At 38.7% G+C, this 17,629-nt stretch overlaps 1 protein-coding gene across 1 annotated transcript; it reads right to left on the bottom strand.

The window, feature by feature from the left end:
* Positions 1–1,526: 1,526 nt before the first annotated feature.
* On the bottom strand, positions 1,527–17,150 carry LOC771136 (transglutaminase 6). The gene is made up of 14 exons (XM_015296686.4): positions 16,599–17,150; positions 15,549–15,662; positions 13,229–13,402; positions 12,558–12,797; positions 10,228–10,346; positions 9,479–9,607; positions 9,193–9,373; positions 8,860–8,995; positions 7,067–7,170; positions 6,743–6,985; positions 5,125–5,442; positions 4,052–4,215; positions 3,004–3,128; positions 1,527–2,007 (listed from the first exon to the last, which is right to left on the bottom strand). The coding sequence occupies exons 2-14, from the start codon at positions 15,553–15,555 to the stop codon at positions 1,857–1,859; spliced, it is 2,091 nt and encodes a 696-aa protein (XP_015152172.1). The 5' UTR covers positions 15,556–15,662; positions 16,599–17,150; the 3' UTR covers positions 1,527–1,856.
* Positions 17,151–17,629: the final 479 nt, after the last annotated feature.

Raw genomic sequence — 17,629 nt, 5'->3', positions numbered from 1 at the left:
AGGATACAGGGAGAATGGGTGATCCCTTATTTTCCTTGCCTCAATGCTTCTACCTTGTGCCTTTTTAGTGTCTCTTCTGCTTTCTTTTTTGTTTCCAGATCTATATCAAGATTGCATGCAACCAAAAAGGCAAATTAATTGTCTGCAGCTTAAATTTATACTGAAAAGATCCAAACTAAGGCCAGGTAGTTTTAGCAATTGAGTGAGCACCACAATTTTTTTTTTAGCCATCCCTGGAGAGGTTTGCAGGCTTGTTTGTGCTTGGATTGAGGCAATCCCAGATACGTGTACAGACTGGGAGTAGGACTTGAGAGCAGCCCTGTGGTGAGGGAGTAGGGGATCCTGATGGACAAAAAGCTGGATGTGAGTCAGTAGTGTGCACTTGCAGCCTGCGAGGCCCGTGTATCCTGGGCTGCATCAACAGAGAGCTGACAGTGAGCAGGGAGGGGATTGTCCTCATCTATTCTGCCCTTGTGAGGCACCATCTGCAGTACTGCAATCCAGACACGGGCCCCCAGTGCAGGCAGGATGTGGAGCTGTTGGAGTGGGTCCAGAGGAGGGTCACAAAGATGCTCAGAGGTCTGGAGCACCTCTCCTGTGAAGACAGGCTGAGGTAGTTGGACTTGTTCAGCTTGGAGAAGAGAAGGCTGTGGGGTGACCTCATTGTGGCCCTCCGGTACATGAAGGGAGCTTACAGGCAAGAGGAAGACTGATTTTTCACATGGTGATAAGACAAGGGTCAAGGGCTTTAATCTAAAAGAGGGGACACTTAGACTGAATGTTAGGAAGAAAGTTTTTGCTCAGAGGGTGGCAAGGCACAAGAACAGATTGCCCAGAGAGGTGGTGGGTGCCCATCCCTGGAGGTGTTCAAGGCCGGGTTAGATGGGACCAAGGGCAGCCTGAGCTGGTGGGTGGCAACCTTGCCCATGGCGGAGGGTTAGAACTGGGTGATCTTTAAGGTCCCCTCCAATCTAAGACACTCTATGATTCTATTTGAAAATGTGGTTTGGGTGAGACGTGATACCTGGCGTTGATAGGATCAGGAACTCTCAAAAGAGGCATCTGTATGCAAACACTGACGGAAGTGTGGAGCAGGTTCTGCCTGTGGACAAGTTGTGTTTGGAAGGTTTGATGATAAATATATTCTTTGTTTCTAGTGACCATACAGTGGTGGAAAAAAAAATGTTAGTTACCTTGTGTTGCTGAGCATCTATATTAATGCAAGGCTCTTCCTGTGGTTCATGCTGCTTGGGAGTTGGTCACATTACTGAGTTGAATATGTATGTGAATTGTCTGCTCTGTTGCAGGCCTGTGCCCACAGACCATGGGAAGACTGTTTTCATAGTCCTTGTTGGCTTTTTTCCCCCATTCACAAAGTCAAAGGGGTCACTAAATACTGAACAATGGAGGAAGTGTTCCACTCTAATGTAAGAAACTTGTCAAATACAGGAAAAGGAGCTTTCCTCAGTCTTGTGATTTCTTATAATATTTTCATGTAATGTATGTTCCATTACAAAAGAATACCGTTATTTTAATAGCTTTTATTTATTGCTGGTAACTAGAATGAGATTATGAAGAGATTGCATTAATTAGTTGATGGAAAAGTCAAAATCTGAAGCTTAATGCAATCAGTAAACTTAGTATAACAGTGAAACTATCTATACAAGGAAAAGAGGTTTATTTCTCTAGATGTCATGACAAAAAGAAAAAGGAAGTACAGTTAGAGACTAAATAATGAAGTGCTGTAAAAGCAGAGAACTTAATTCTATTGTAATATGAGAGATGATCACTGCTCCCTATTTGGAGAAGAAAGTCCTGTTGTGATAATGCTGAAATAGGAGATTGACTCCATTGTGTTATGCAGGTTGTACTGCAATGGTTACAAAACCCTTAACATGTGAAAATTTGTCACAAGAGAAGTCTACTTGCAGCTGTAAGGGCCCAGTCCTGCGGGGTGTGAATTCAAAATAAATTCTTGATCTCTCCCTTGGTGCCAGTCGTGCTAGACTGAAAACAAAACAAAACATAATTTCATTCAGACGTATGTTGTCTTTTCTTGAGATTCCCAAGAAGAAGAGCTGCATGATAGCGGGGACACCAGTGGGTTACTGAAGACCCAGCGCTGTGTTCATTGAGTTATTGAGGCTTTGCGCAGAGTGAGAGGACAGTACTGCAATTGTTCAGTCTAGAACAGAATGATGAAGGTTTGAATCTCTACTTCATGCTTACGTGTTAGAACTAGATACAAGTTTGGATAGTCAGCACAGAAAGTTGGGATAGGAAGACTGATGTTAAAGGTCTGCTGATGATGCCTGACTCGTATCACTGGCAAAATGGATATGGTTACATATATTGTTTCCTGATGACCTGAAATTATGTTCCATATTTTATGAGTTATCATGTCCAAATATTTCCAGAGCCACAGCAAGTCAGGCTGTCTTATAATATGTATTATAATAAAACAAGCTTTAGATAATTAATACTCAACACTGAGTGAATTCATTTTAAAAAAATGTCCAAGGGTTGGGGTAAAAAAAAAAAAAAAAAATAGAACACTTTGCTCTTAGTTTTGAAAAGACATCGTTTTCTCCTACTTGAAAGGAGAGCAGAGCAACTTCTTTTTGGCTGCAACAAAGGAAGCTAAGACACTGCCCTATTTATTTACTCTAGATCAGACTTACTTTAGTACTACGGGGGTATTGTAGGTAAAAAGCCAAACAGTGAAAGAAATATCAGAGAGACAAAGGAATGTGTGCACATGCTTTCCCAAGAAGGCTGTTAGCAGTTTTTAGTTCTTCAAGAAGTTCTTAGGTAGAAAGATAATACATGATTGAGAAATCATTCATTCTCAGTATGTATTTATTTGGTAGCATTTTTGTGTTAATAAATAGTTTATTACACAGTAACGAATTTACATGGGTTTTTTTTTTGCTTTTTTTTTTTACTGAGAAACTAACCATGCAATTGATCATGCACTAAGTAAACACAACAGTTTTCACTTACTGTATCTTGACCTGTTGATTCATCAAAGTCACCAGGAGTACACAGCGGTCCACAGGTTCAGGGAGCGGATTGGCGTAGGAGATCTCTAGAGTTGCAGCTTTGTTCACTACAACCCGACGAGGAATCTAAATGAGAAAGACACTTTTCCCATCATTCACTTATACTTTTCTGGAGTCTCAGTTGAACTGTAAGGAGAGCATCTCTTGTACTTGAAGATGAACAAGATATTGGTAGGAGTACTGGAATCTAACACACAGTTGGTGTACTTTCCTAATACTTGAAGCTGGATTTGGATTAGCTAAATAAGGCTACAGAATCATTAAGGTTGGAAAAGACCTCCAAGGTCATCTAGTCCAGCCATCCATCCACCACCAATATTGCCCACTAAACCATGCCCCTAAGTACCACATCTACCCTCTCCTTAAACACCACCAGGGACAGTGACTTCATCACCTCCCTGGGCAGCTTGTACCGCTGCATCGTTGTTCTTTCTGACAAGAAATTATTCCTACTGAGCTGCATACAATGTTTTTTTTTTTTTTTTTAATACCACTTCAGTGAAATAGAGCACTGACTACATAGAAATATCATTAAATCTATCTGATATTTGGGTTGGTGCTTTTTTCAGGGCACATAATTAATTAGGATTAAATTGTTAAAACTATATACGCTGGCCCTTATGTAGATTAGAATTCAGAGTTTAACTCTGTACTCTGGGGGAAGGCAAAATTGTTTGAAGGCAAGCCAAACACTTTCCAATAGCTGCAATAAATATGGAACAAAAACAATCTCTGTAAAATCAAAGCAGTGGAATGTGACTGGGAGAGAAGAATGGTAACAAAGCAGATTCACCGCCGTCGTTCTCATACACTGCCATTTTGAGAAAACATACTTTCTCAGATTAAGCAGGCAAAATTTTAGAGCAACACCTGGAACTGCAGTCTAATTTCATGGATTTATCCTCAAATTCTCATCTTAAGTACTGAGCTTCACAAAGGATCTTTAGCTCTTTCTGTCTATTTAGGATATCAGTAAGGGAATTGTTTACCTTAATGATAATGTTTGTGTCCTCTAAAATGATTGTCTTCTCCACCAGCAGCTTAACGCCATGCATGTGCATGACTTCACACAAAGCAGTAACTTGGATCCTTTTGTCAGTAGTCAAGTATTTCCCATAATAAGCATAAGGGATCTTTAACCGGATATGTTTCCCTGCAATTCAAACATATAGGAACTATTACATTCTTAAAGAATACTAAAGAAAAGTGAGTGTTTGAAATTACAAAAGAGATCAGAAGATAAGACAGCAGGGGTCTGTATAGTTCTTCTTTGTGCAGCCAGTTTTGCACTTCCTTCTACTGCAGAGTCTTTCTTTTCTGCTTTAAAGAGCTCATTTCACCCTTACAGTTCGGAATGGAGGATTTTGGCCTGAAGCAGAATCTTCTTATCTGCATTTCACTGGATTTCTGTCCCTGTGAGTTTTTACTAGTTAGGCATATAACTATTTGTTCTCTCCATATATCCTATTTGTTTACTTCAGTCAAGAAGAGAGCCTGGGTCAAGTTCCAGAGATCTTTTTCAAGCATTCTAGTCAGCTACATATTGTCTTAGTTCTACTACTTTTCTGCTATGTATGGGGGGTGTGTGAGAGGAGGGGGAGTGTTTATCTCTGCAGCTCCTAGAGATGAAGAAGATCTTTATACAACAGTCTCCTTAATTTCTTTATAGAGTAAGATGTGTTCCTATACATATCGTAATGATAATGGGCAAATATATTATAGAACTGTTTGAGTTGGGAGGGACCCTAAAAGGTCATCTAGTCCAACTCTCCTGCAATAAACAGGGACATAGTGTTGTTTCTAGTGCTCTAATATAGACGTAACCTTCTATATAACAACTCATGAAACCTTGACTTCCTGGTTGAACTAGTGAAAGTTTTTAAAGGGAAAAATATCTTGTAAAATCTTGTCATAAACAGTGCTACTGGGAGATGGAATAAGTCAATGTACTGTAAGGCTGATATAGACATTATATCCATGTTTCTTCCTTCTGTTTGCCTTCAGGTCATTTTAATGGCTAAAAAGAACTGTAGAAATGCTCCTTGGGGTTATTAGAAGTTACCTTGCTTAGAACCAAGATCCACAGAGGTGTTTGCTTTCAGGATCTCTGCTACTGCCCTCCTGGTGTACAGGACACTTGATGCACTGATGTCCACTTTCACAGTCTTGTGGTCAGTGGATAGGTTATTGAGAATTAAGATGAGGTTAATGTCTTTGCCAAACACTGGAGGTTCAGCCAGCTTGAACTTCCCAGAGATCCCAGGGTTTCTCATTGCCTCTGAAGATCTTTCATGTGAGGAAGTGGTGTGTCCTTCTGTGATGTGTGATCCAAATATCTTGGCTAAGGCCTTCTTGTAAACTCTTCTTTCCTCAGGAGAGCCTGGTTAAACAAGAGAACCAAGTAAAATTCATATATATATATGAATATATAATGAATATGAATATATAATGAATATATATATATATTTTTTTTGCCATTGGACCTCCTCTATATACAAGCTATCAGAATGACAAAGGGTCTCAGCTCTGTATTGCCTAGAATTATGAAATACCTGAAAGTTCCTCAAATTTTTAATAGCCTTTTTCTGCATGAAAGTAATAACCATATTGTAATAAGGTGAATAAGTCACTGAAATGGAGTATCATGCATTTGTTGTGGGTTTTTTGTATGCAAATTTCTTTTTATTTGATCAGAACGTGCAGTAGTGATTTAGGTGTCACTGCTGATCTGATGATAACCAGCCTCTGCATTAAATGTGTTTGTACTAAAACCTTGCAGAGGGAAGTATTGAAATATTGAAATACAGCCACTGATTCTGAACGGCAGGCCTTAGCTCTTATTAAAAGACATATCTCCCCTCAGAAATTAGGCATCTAAAAATATGCCTGAAAACATATGGTTAAGCGGTTTTTAACAGTTGTTCTTTTGTTTTCTAAAGTACAGGTGAATGACACTTAGTACCTTTCCTGTTTCCCAACTGTTTTGTTTTCAGAATCCAATACTGTGAAGACTGAGTCTACAGAGAGTGCAAACACTTAACAACAGCTGGTTAGCTGATGGCTGGATGTCAAAGTAGAAGCACAAGAGGGCATAGTTTTGTGAATAAGTCAGTCAGACAGGAAGGCTGAGTCACCACTCATGGGAGCAGGGTAAAATGGCGTCTTCAAAATGAAAAGATGAAGAGTTGGAATGGACACAGTAGAGAAGAGTTTCTTTGAGAGAAACTGAGTGTGTGGTCATATGGGGAGCAGATGTCTAGCATTAGAAGACTGGTTTAATGTATTTTATTAGAGATTGTCCTCACCCCTCTGCCAGGTAAATGAGAACGCTACTATTTACTAATCTAACTTCCAGTACTAGTCAATGGACTCTCTAATGTTTCTTATGAAAATTTGGATTTGTCTGCCTCTGCTAGTAAAACACAGAGCTCTGTTTTTTTTTTTTTTGTATATATTTCATTTTGTAATTTTATGTGAGAGACTGAAGTATATTTAGTGTCTGTCATAGTAAGGATGCTGGCAAGTACACAAAAACAAAAATATAATATTTGCTGTATTAGGAAAGTAGTCTGACAACAGAAATATTTTCTGAAGGAATCTGAGAAATACCCAAGCTAAACAGGCTACCAATCCTACCACCAGGAGTTCAGAAAGGGATAAATTAGGATAACAAACTGTACCTTCTGGATATTTGTAGTTACAGGTGATATCCACACGGGAATTGCTGCCAACAGCTTTGGTGCTGATAAACCTGCCAATTATTTCAGTATCACAGTAAACTCTTTTCTTAGTTCCATCATTGTATACAATCCATCTGTTGCAATCAGCATTCACTTCTGTATACACAAATAAGGTGTCGTAATCCAGGTCTACATCACCTTCTTTGATGGCTACGACAGATGCAGGGCCACACTGGAATAATCCTAAGGTGTGGAAAAAAAAGTGTCAAACTTGATTAATCATGCTCAGTTTGGAGAAGGAACATTAAGTCATTAAACTGTTACCTCTGCTTTGTTCCTGTGGAGTCGCATCTAAAACCTGCCATCCATTGTATCGTGGTCCCAGATCTGGGCGAATGAACCAGCTTTCATTCCAGACGTGATAATCCCTAGAGACAGAGTACAATGTCTAGAAAGCATAGTAGTATAGAGGCACATAGTCTCCCAGATGGAAAGGTGTAGGGAACTGTTCTGTTTTTTTTTTAAAGATTATTTAAGACATGACATAAGTTGTCTATTTACAACTCACAGATTTACTGTCTGCTGTTTAGATGTAGACCTCTGTAATAAAAAGAGAACAACAGCAACAAGTATATGGAACTAAACAGCTTGCTTTGGGGGTAATAGGAAAGATTACCTTGGATATGGGCAGTGTTTGGGGACTGGGCTTAGTAACCTTCAGATGTGAGAGCTACAAGTTAAAAAGAAACTTGGAACAGCTATACTCAAATTATTCATAAAGTTTAATAGTTCATCTATAGTTGTGTGCAGCAGGAAATGATTAGGAAAAAAGCTAGGAACAGCATGTGATTAGAGTGATCACCTGATGTACCTGCCTGGTTTTTGGCAGTCAGAAAATTAGGGACTTTCTGAACTAGAAATAACATTGAAGAGGAGAACTTCCCTTCACCTGCTGGCCACTCTCTTTTTTTAATGATATCCAGAGGGATAGCATTGGCCTTCTTGGCCACAAAGGCACGCTGCTGGCTTATGGTCAAGCTTGTGTCCACCAGGATACCTAGGTCCTTCTCTGCAGAACTCTCTTCCAGCTGGTCAGCCCCCAGCCTGTACTGATGCATGCAGTTATTCCTCCCCAGATGTAGAGTCCTACACTTTCCCGTGTTGAACCTTCTAAGGTTCCTCTCTATCAAATTCTCTAGCCTGTCCTGGTCATGCTGAATGGCCACACAAACTTCTGCTGTGTTTCACTCTTCCCAGCTTTGTGTCATCAGCAAACTTGCTGAGTGAACATTCTGTCCCTTCATCCTGGTCACGAATGAATATGTTGAACAAGACTAGACCCAGTACCAAACCATGGGGAATACTGCTAGCTACAGGCCTTCAAGTAGACTCAGCACCATCAATCACAACCCTCCAAGCTCTGCCAATCAGCCAGTTCTCAATCCACCTCACTATCCACTCATCTATTTAATGCTTCCTAAGCTAACCTAAAAGGATGTTCTGGGAGACAATGTCAAAAGCCTTGCTGAAGTCAAGATAGGCAACATCTACTGCTCTCTGCTCATTTATCCGGGCAGTTGCAATATCATAGAATGCTACCAGATGATCAAGCGCGATTCTCCCTTGCTGAATCTGTGTTTACTACTCCTGATAACCTTATTTTCTTCCACCTGCAAATTGTATTGGAATTGTTCTCTCTTCTTCTACTCCCATAAAGTGAAAGGCTATATAAAGGAGTGCTGGAAATCTTACTGGGGAGGCTTTTACCTCCCTAAGGAGGATGACATTCAAAGCTGAGAAACAGAGGCTTTGAATGTCTGACGAAAGAAAGTTATTGTAGCAGTAAACTAGCTAAGAATGTGGAAGGTACAGAGTTGCATTATCACAAACAGGCTGGTTAAGAGTTAATAAGTAAGAGACTTTGAATCTGGTACACTGTCAATGGAAGCATTTTACATTTTTATGAAAGTTTCAGTTAGTTTGAAGTATGGGACTGAAAAAAATGTTGGTTTTTTTTTTTTTTTTTTGTAGTTTAAAATAAATGTTTCCCCAAAACAATGGAACATGGTTTTATGTGACATTCTAACCGGTTGTGAGATACAAAAACTTATAATTACCATGTTGAATCCTTGCTGATATTAAGACTTTTTCCAGAGCTGTCGTAGTACTTATCGATGCTCAGGTTTCTATCCACATCATGGGCAGAGTTAAAATTGGAAACCAAACGAGTTGGAATCCCCAAGCATCTCAGAACTGAAATACATTAAAAAAAAAAAAAAAAACTATTATAATAGAATATGTGTCTGAGATAAATTTTCAAAATATTCGATTCTTCAGGATGCCTTCAAAGCACTGTTCCTCTTATCAAAACTACAAAGCAGTTAATTCTATAAAACCCGAGGCCACGAAGTGCCTCTGTTTCACCACAGCCCCTTACCCTCAATGCTTACCTGTACACATCACACCTGCGAACACCCAGCACTGGCCGTATTGAACAGGCTTGTAGTTGTCCTGACGCCATTTCTGTAGGATTACTACGCTGCCATCCCATCTGGATGGATTCTCATGTGAATGGAAACTTCCTTGCCACTTTCCCAGGAGAACTCCATTATCATTGTCATTTCCATTGATCTAAAAATAGGCCAGTGGACAGAATAGGCAAAAGTAGTTGTGTGTAATATACCATATATAGGGTAACTAAAGCATTCTATTATGTAGAATAAGTCTATTTCTTACCATAGAACTGATGACTCGGCCCACATATTTAGGATCTCCTCTTCGAGATACATCAACAGCTGGATCCTGACGATAGTATAGACTCAGATCAAGCATGGTGAGACAGATGTTTAGGAGGTGATCTTGAAACTGTGATAAGATAGGAGAAATTTTTAAGAAAATAGTTACACTAACAAGATTAGAGCAGATTCCACTACAGTTCCTCCTTTCAGAGGTATTCCAGACCAAACATTATAGGGACAGTGAGGCATAAAGTCAGTAGTGTGCAATTCACACTACAGTATTGGCTAAAGCCAAGGATATCTAAACAAACTATATGTTTGGCATAGTGCCTTTGTCCATCAGAAGAAATGACTTGTGTAAAACTAAAACTGGCAAGCTTATTCTGTCTGCAGTTACTGGATTCCCTGGAATTATGTCAGTGTCACTTCTAGCTGGTTGTAACTTCATTAAAAACAGTGGGTGTCTTGGAGCCCCAAGAGAATATTTTCGTTTGTACTGTGAATGCTCTGCTCACAGATAATCTCTATAATTGTATTTGGAGCTCACAGTACTTGTAGAAGTCAATCCTAGCTGCAATGATGCGCTAAGCTCTCAAACCAAAGTCATGCTAGGCGCATAGTGAGCACACCACAAGCAGAGCCAGCTAGGTTTGTCCAGTTTTCATATAAGTATGTATTACTTATCAAAGAAGCAAACAATGGTAAGTTAAAATGATATTGGAGACAAAAGAGCTTTCTACAGCTTACCTGTCCATAGTACCATCCTCTTGCTTCAATGTACTTTGCATTGCCCACAAAGATAATTCCATTTTCATTTAGAACGTACTCCTGTCTCTCGTTTTCATTAGCTATGTACACATCATCACCTGAAAACCAAGTTGAACATGTTTTTATGTTTAAAATGGGGAAGACCTGCAACCTTTGAAAAACGTTTATATCTTGACCTAAACTGTGGAATTAGCTTTACTATTTGGAAAATCACATCTCAGTGTTATAACTCCCTGGACGTGTGTAGTACAGTGAAAATTCCTTGTTATTGTATTCATCCTGATGGAAGGGGAAAAAAAAATGATGTTATTACTATGACTGTTTTCCTCAGTTTTAGTGTCTGTATTATACAAATGTTGCCTGTCTTTATGTTTTAATTTTGTGAGGAAGATGGAAAAAATCCCAGCTAGCTCACTGGTGTTTTCTGCTTTGTTGGAGGAGTTAGAAATAGAAAAGACATTTGAAAATAATCATGCAGATAATATTTTCTTTTCCAGTCACGTTCATCTTGTTTTAACGGTCTCAAAGATCTCTACTTGCCTGATCCAAACAACTATCAGAATGTTATTAAGAGAGCCTGTTGAACTGTTCTCTTTGATTGCATTGCTACACATTGGTTGCCCTACTCTATGGCACAGTGTGTAGCTTCTGCAGGAGCATTGGCTTCCCACAGATTTTTCAGTCGATTTGTTCTCTCTTTATGTAGTATTATCTGCTTGGCTCTGTGTTTAATATCATAATATAGAAAATTATTTTCAGAAACTTCAGGATTTAAGAAAATATTTATAAAAATTTTCTGTTCTATTGAGTCAACTTTTTTTTTTTTTTACCTTCCTAAGGGAACTTCCCTTCCTTTCCTTCCTGCAAGTAAAAAGATTGTGTCAGAATCCCAGAATGGCTGAGGTTGCAAGTATCTTGGAGAGATTTCCCTTTAATAAAGTTTCATAAAGACATTTAAACATCATTTCATACTCTAGTGAATTAATAAGTTTATTATCAATTCTACCATTCTTGGAAGATGGAATTTCCTGTTTCCACATTCTGTGTCTATCTTAGAAATGCAGTCTGTGAAATTAATTGCTACCTGTTGGGTAAACTTAAAATTTTTAAGTAGTTCTTTTCCTATCCAAGAGGCTTTATGTGTTTTCAGTCATGGTAGTAACACTGCTCTGAACATGTTATACTCCATAATTCCTATTCAGGAATGATTAACTGAAAGAATAGCCCAAGTGAGATCACATTAGCTTCTTGTGCAGTGATATTAATATTTATACATCTGAGAAGGTGTTTCTTCTTACACAGTTTAAGATTGCATTTGTCTTTTCAGGGACGTTTGACTGTGGTTCTCATCATTTGACCTGTAAGTACTTCCATATCCCTCATGATTTCCATCTGAAGCCCTGAGTGCTTTAAGAATTCATTTACTGATATTAGAGTGTATGAATTAATTCCTGTCTTTTCCAGCTTAATGACTAAGCTCTATGTGGAAATGTCTACAGACAGTCATTTGCAGGGAACATAGTTTTTGTATTTGCCTTTTACTATGGCACTTCTTATAGTGGTAATGTATCCTCAAATTGAATCTGTTCCTGTCTCTCAGGAGCAGCAACTTATTTAGCCACATCCTACTTGAAGGATACTTGGTTTTCTTTAGCAGTGGTCACTGCATGGTCAGATAAATCCGGAGGGATTTTCTGTAAAATCATTAGTTAAATTATAAGGACATAGCTTACTTTATCATCTGGCAACAATTTCTCTTGTCCTACAGGCTCTCTTAACCTTAGAGTGATATAGTCTAATAGGTTTCTGTCATGTATTTGCAAAATCTGTGGTTTGCTGGTGCTGCAGAAATTAAGAATGGTAGCAGCAAGAGAAGGCCCTTTTCAACCCACGATGAAGATATGGGAAGTACCAGCCTTCTTCACACTAGTCCTCTATCAGTTTTTATACGGATAGTTGGGCTACTATCTTTGAAGGTAACATGTACAAGAGCATTATTGCTTTGAGTTTGGTATAAGTAAAGGGCATTAATGTATGCTTGCTTTATTTTCTGAAATGTACGTGTGCAAGTGAAAGTCTATTAGCTCTCATCTATAGAATATGTGATCTGCTCAGTCCTGAAAACAGTCTATAATGTCATTCCATAGAGCACATTTCATTAAAAAGATGAGGGAAGGTGGTGCATTTTTAATGTAGTTAAAACTAGATCTGTGAATGCATAGCTGAGATATAGCAAACCAGAGAAAGGTTGCTTGAAGGAGCAAGCTAATAGATCAGTTACATTCAAGAGGAAAGTCATCAGTACCTACCTGGGCACCAAGGATTGAAAAGAAGCACAAACTGCCCCAGGAATCTGGAGAAGATCTTGTTCCCTGAGTTTACCTGGAGGATGAGATTGTATCGTCCAATGATGGCATTAGCTGGGCTAGATATTATAAAGGTCATATATCCAGACTCACTGGGTCCCTGGGCAGCACTCCAGCCACTTGCTCCCACCTCAGAGAGGTTAAACACAGCCCTTGTACGATGAGATTCTGAGGGGGATGGTCCTGCCAGAAAGAGGAGGCAATTAGTTTACATTCTAAAGGGTTACTTCAGTATTAACCTCACACTTAGGTTACAGAGATTCCACACAAAGGAATATACTGTGGGGGGAAGAAGTGTTAGAAATGCACAAAGAAAGATTGCATCTCTAAACATAATAGTAAGTTGGCAAAATAGAAGGGAGAAACACTGTCCAGAGGGACCTGGACACATTCAAAAATTGGGCACGTGAGAATCTAATGAGGTTTAACAAGATCAAGTGGAAGGTTCCGCACTTGGGTTGAGGCAAAACTGGATACACACACACCCACGGCAGGGGGTTGGAACTGATCTTTAAAGTCCCCTCCAGCCTAAGCCATTCTATGATAATGAGGGGAAGCTAGAAGGAATAGTGCTTACAGCTGTGTGAGTGTGGAGTAATCTAAGGGAGCATTACCTATTTCAGTGACAAAGGCTAGGCTCTCCCCAGGGTACTTTTGTCTGTTGAAGTATAGAGTAATAGTGAAGGGTTGTCCACGCCTCACAGTCAACTCAGTATTGGCATATCTGTCAGTATGGTGTGCGCTTGCGTTTACTGAAGGCTGCCAGCTAATATGTGTTGGTTTCAGCTCTGTAAAATAAGAGAAAATATTAAGAAGCTGACAGCATGAGAAGAACTCATTTCCTGCCAAGTAGAACGATGAGATTGATAAGAGCAGTTATCTTTTATTGGAAGAAGGACAGACAAAGAGCAGATGGTCAACTAAATTGAAGATGTCTAGTGGTTAATAACAGAAAAAATGTGCTTGTTTTTTATTACTGGGCAGTCATATACCAAGATCGCAAATAGTTCCTATATAGTACAAGGTGCTGTAATATGACTGAAAAAATTTATGGAAGCAAATCACTGTCTTTTCAAAGTCAGCATCAAATAAAGTGGCTACTAGCCACTCTACGGTTTTCGAGATATATTTTAAGCTTCCAGAAATGTCTGTTAGGATGTCTTACTTTTCCTGCTTACATTTTGGTGCCACCTGGCTTAGAGTATGGAAAGATGCATAGTGAGAGATGATCTGTCTTGAGTGAATGAATAAGAAATACTTGTGGACATATTAGCAGTATCTAAAGGGGGGGGACTGTAAGAAAGAAGGGGACAAACTCACTAGAAGGGTCTGTTGTGATAGGACGAGGGGAAGTGGTTTCAAACCAAAAGAGAAGATATTTAGATTGAATATAAGGAATATTTTTTTCAACAGTAAGGGCAGTGAGGCACTGGCACAGGTTTCCCAGAGATGAGGTGGTGGATGCCCCATCCCTGGAGACACTCAGAGTCAGGCTGGAGGGGAGTTTGAGCTCCTGATGAAACTGTAGGTGTCTCTCTTCACTGCAGGGAGTTGGACCAGCTGGCCTTTAAAGATTCCTTTTAATTCAAACGATTCTATGATATATTGGATCTTTGGACACAGGAAGTCATCTGGCTAAATTTAGCACTGTCCAAAATTACAAGTGGACGGTTGGGATTACTGTTCTAGCAGGTTTTCCCTTCATCATGTCCTACAGTAATTCAGATGACTTTTAATGTGCTTGGAGTTCTTTGATAACAAGTGTCCCCCTTCGCACATACTCTTATCATAGTCTATTGTATAAAATCCATAAAGTGGTGTTTGCCACCTTAAAAGCTATACTACCATCAAAACATATATGCTTAATGAATATGTGCATTATGTACATAAGCATATATGATTGTGTGTGTGTGTGTGTGTGTGTGTATATATATACACACACTATACTAGCATAAAAGCAAGTACGTATATGATTCTCCTAGCAGGAATGTTTTCCCTTCTCTTGCTCATGCTTCAGTGCAACACTCGAAGTGGGAAAGGATGGATTAAGGCCTGTGGCACAATGCCGTATTATGGTTGAGATCTTCAGACAAGCTTCCAGTTCTGTTTCATACCATATAGCACAGCAACAAAGTACTAAATCAGATCTGAAACAATATAGCTGCATCTTAAAATACGATCAACATACAAACTTTGAAGAAAGATTAAGAGCAAAATCTACCTTAATCTGTCAAAAAAAAGTACTATAATTAAATTCAAGAGAGAAGAGTATTTTCTTCGTAGTCCGAGATCACAGAGAAGTAATGTGAGTAAGCATTGACTGAAAGAAACAATATCACTTATTTCCGGGACGTCAACTGCATGAGGCTATCTCCTCAGCAAAGCAATACTTTAAAAATTGACTTGAAAACTTGTCTTTCACAATTGAATAAAAGATAGACCTGCTTTCCAATTGTCCAGATGAGCAGTCATTATTTTAAATGTTGATCTTGGTCAATATATAGCAGAGATTTTGTCATTACTAGAGTTTTAAGACTTCTTTGAATTCCCATCTATAGAGTTCATGCTCGCAGCTTGCTTATGTTGGATTGCGCAAATTTTCTTAATACAAAATAAAGTATAATGCTTTTGAAAAAGCATTTAAAAATAAAGGGTTTAGATAGAGTTAGGTGTGATGCCTTTGAAGTGATGGGAATTCCTTTTTTTTTCCCCACAAAAATGACTCCTGTTAAGCTGAGAATAATTTTCAGACAGTCCTGATAATGACAGTAAGACTGAAAATGAGATGCAAGAACAAATGGTACTGTGAAATTTCCTCCAGATTAAAAAAAAAAAAAAATCTGTGCAGATTTCTACAGGGCATATATATTGTAAGTAACCAATCTTGAGTAAAGTGCCTGCTGAAGAGAAGCAACTGACACACACACAACTCACCTGCCATTCCCTCAGCTTATGTGAATTGCATACGCCTTCTACTTTGTTCTTCAAGGAAGTCCAATTTGCTCTATTCAAAAACGAAGAAACCCCGCAATCTTTGTGTACCGCCAGCTGAAATTCAAGAAAAGGAATGGGTACTTAGCAGTTGTTATTAATACATGTAGACTTGTCAAATGAATTAATTAGTTGCTATAATATAAGTATGTCTAATGCCAATGTTCCTGTACGATGTGGGTGTAATTACGGGAGGAGATACCAAAATTATTTACTCAGAGGAAATGCATTCTCCTGAATTCCAAGACGAGTAGAACTTCCTACAAAGAATAATGGGTGTGCCATGAATAAGTTATCTTCGGGGATGAGGAAATAGGGAGTGTGGTGGGACATACAAACCATATGAAGGAAAAAAGGCATTTCCTGATGACTTAACTTCCAGGTTGGTTAATGTGACTTCTGGTTTTGAGACCTTGTCCCCTGCCCTGAGTGAAATGATACATTCCCACTAAAAACAAACATCTGTCTACCTGTTTTGTTAGCCAGCTCCATATTATCTATTTAAACACAAATTTGCTTTCAAAAAAAAAACAAACAAACAAACAAAAAACCCACAAACCCAGAACCCAAATTATTAACCATGAAGAGTTTCTACCAGTGCAAACTTCAAAATTTACTTAAAAAGCATACAGGTAATAAAGTGACATTTTTCTGGGGACAAATAATTATCATGTTTAAATTCCTCATCTCCACTGATTATGTTTTAGTGCTCAGTAAAGATTAAATAAATAAGAAAAAAAAATCTTATTTTTTTAGATTACAAGAAAAATAGAAAATAAGCAGATATTAAGATCTATTCCTTTTCTAAAATTATATATATATATAATATATATATGCTTCTCACATCTTTTTGTGAAACTTGGCTTTGATAGCATGAAAACTAGAAGAGTACTTAGATGACTTTCATGCCTGTACTGTCTTGAAAGAAAAACACTAGAGCTTTTCATACTTGGCAGCACTATATCTGCTATGACAGTGTATATTTCCACTTACATTATAATTCAGAGGTCCTTCCTCTTCTTGGACGCTCCTGGGATATTCAGGCTCTCAGAACTTGTTCCAGGAGTCTCCTTGAATTGATTTGATTGCTTTTCAGAGCTGCTTTAGTTAGTCTTTTTCTCTTCTCCTTAATTCATAGTCCTTGGAAACCATAAGAGCCACAAGCCTCTGATGTTACCTGATCTTCACACACAGTCCTAGTGATGAACCGCATCAACCAGTTCTTAAGTTCAGGTGTTCAGTACTTACAGTGATTGCTTCAGACGCTTCATACTGCTCCCTCTGGAGCATGACTAGTTCCTTTCTTCCTTGCTACTCACATGGGCAATTAAAATTCAGACCACTTTTTCTGTCTCGGCTGCATCCACCTCCTCTACCTCTGTGTGACGTACCCATTGTGGTGTTCACCAAGCCACCTGAAACTTTCATAGTGGCCTACATCCTAAACCAGCACCTGACAGTTGACACCTTCGCCACACCAAAGCATTAGCAGCCACTTCTGTAATCCCTTTGGAATGCAGTGGTCATGGTTCCTATGTGACTAATGACTTAATAGTGTCACAGGTGTTTTTCCTAGCTCAGTTCCACCCACCTATCATCCAGAATGGTCAAAATATTTTTTTCCTTCTTTTCCCTTGTTTCATGGCCTTGAAATTGCTGTTCAGTTTTCCAACCTTCTAGTGTTAAACTAAACTTACATTTTTTTTCTTGCCTCCTTAGTAATTTGTTGTTTGAGTATTGTGCTATCATGACTGCACCTTAAACTCATATTGTTGGTAGTCTTTTCTAGAAAGTATAAGTTTCACAAAAACACTGCAGAATCTTGTCTATGAGTCTGTAATCCAGTAGGCACACATTTAAGTAGATGTGTTAACTTTATGCACATGTGAAGTATTGCAAGGAGATGGTTTTGCCTTTCTTTAACTCCCCTAGAGGTCTAGTTCACCGGATTGTGTCATTTCTGCTGGTGCAATTTGCTTGACTTCAGCTGAATCTGGTTGTTTTCACTCATTTAAAAAGAAGTT

Source organism: Gallus gallus, chromosome 20, assembly GCF_016699485.2.
Source record: "Gallus gallus isolate bGalGal1 chromosome 20, bGalGal1.mat.broiler.GRCg7b, whole genome shotgun sequence".
Lineage (NCBI taxonomy): Eukaryota > Metazoa > Chordata > Aves > Galliformes > Phasianidae > Gallus > Gallus gallus.
The sequence above is the reverse complement of the archived record's forward strand: the minus strand, read 5'-3'. Positions and strand labels throughout refer to the sequence as shown.

Bases quoted from the DNA above. Each gene is read 5' to 3' on its own strand.
- LOC771136 (XM_015296686.4), bottom strand. The intron at 9,374-9,478 runs GTAAGAAATAGA...GCCTATTTTTAG, and splicing joins GCCGAGTCATCAGTTCTATG to ATCAATGGAAATGACAATGA. The intron at 2,008-3,003 runs GTAAGTGAAAAC...TTTTGTTTTCAG, and splicing joins AATCAACAGGTCAAGATACA to TCTAGCACGACTGGCACCAA.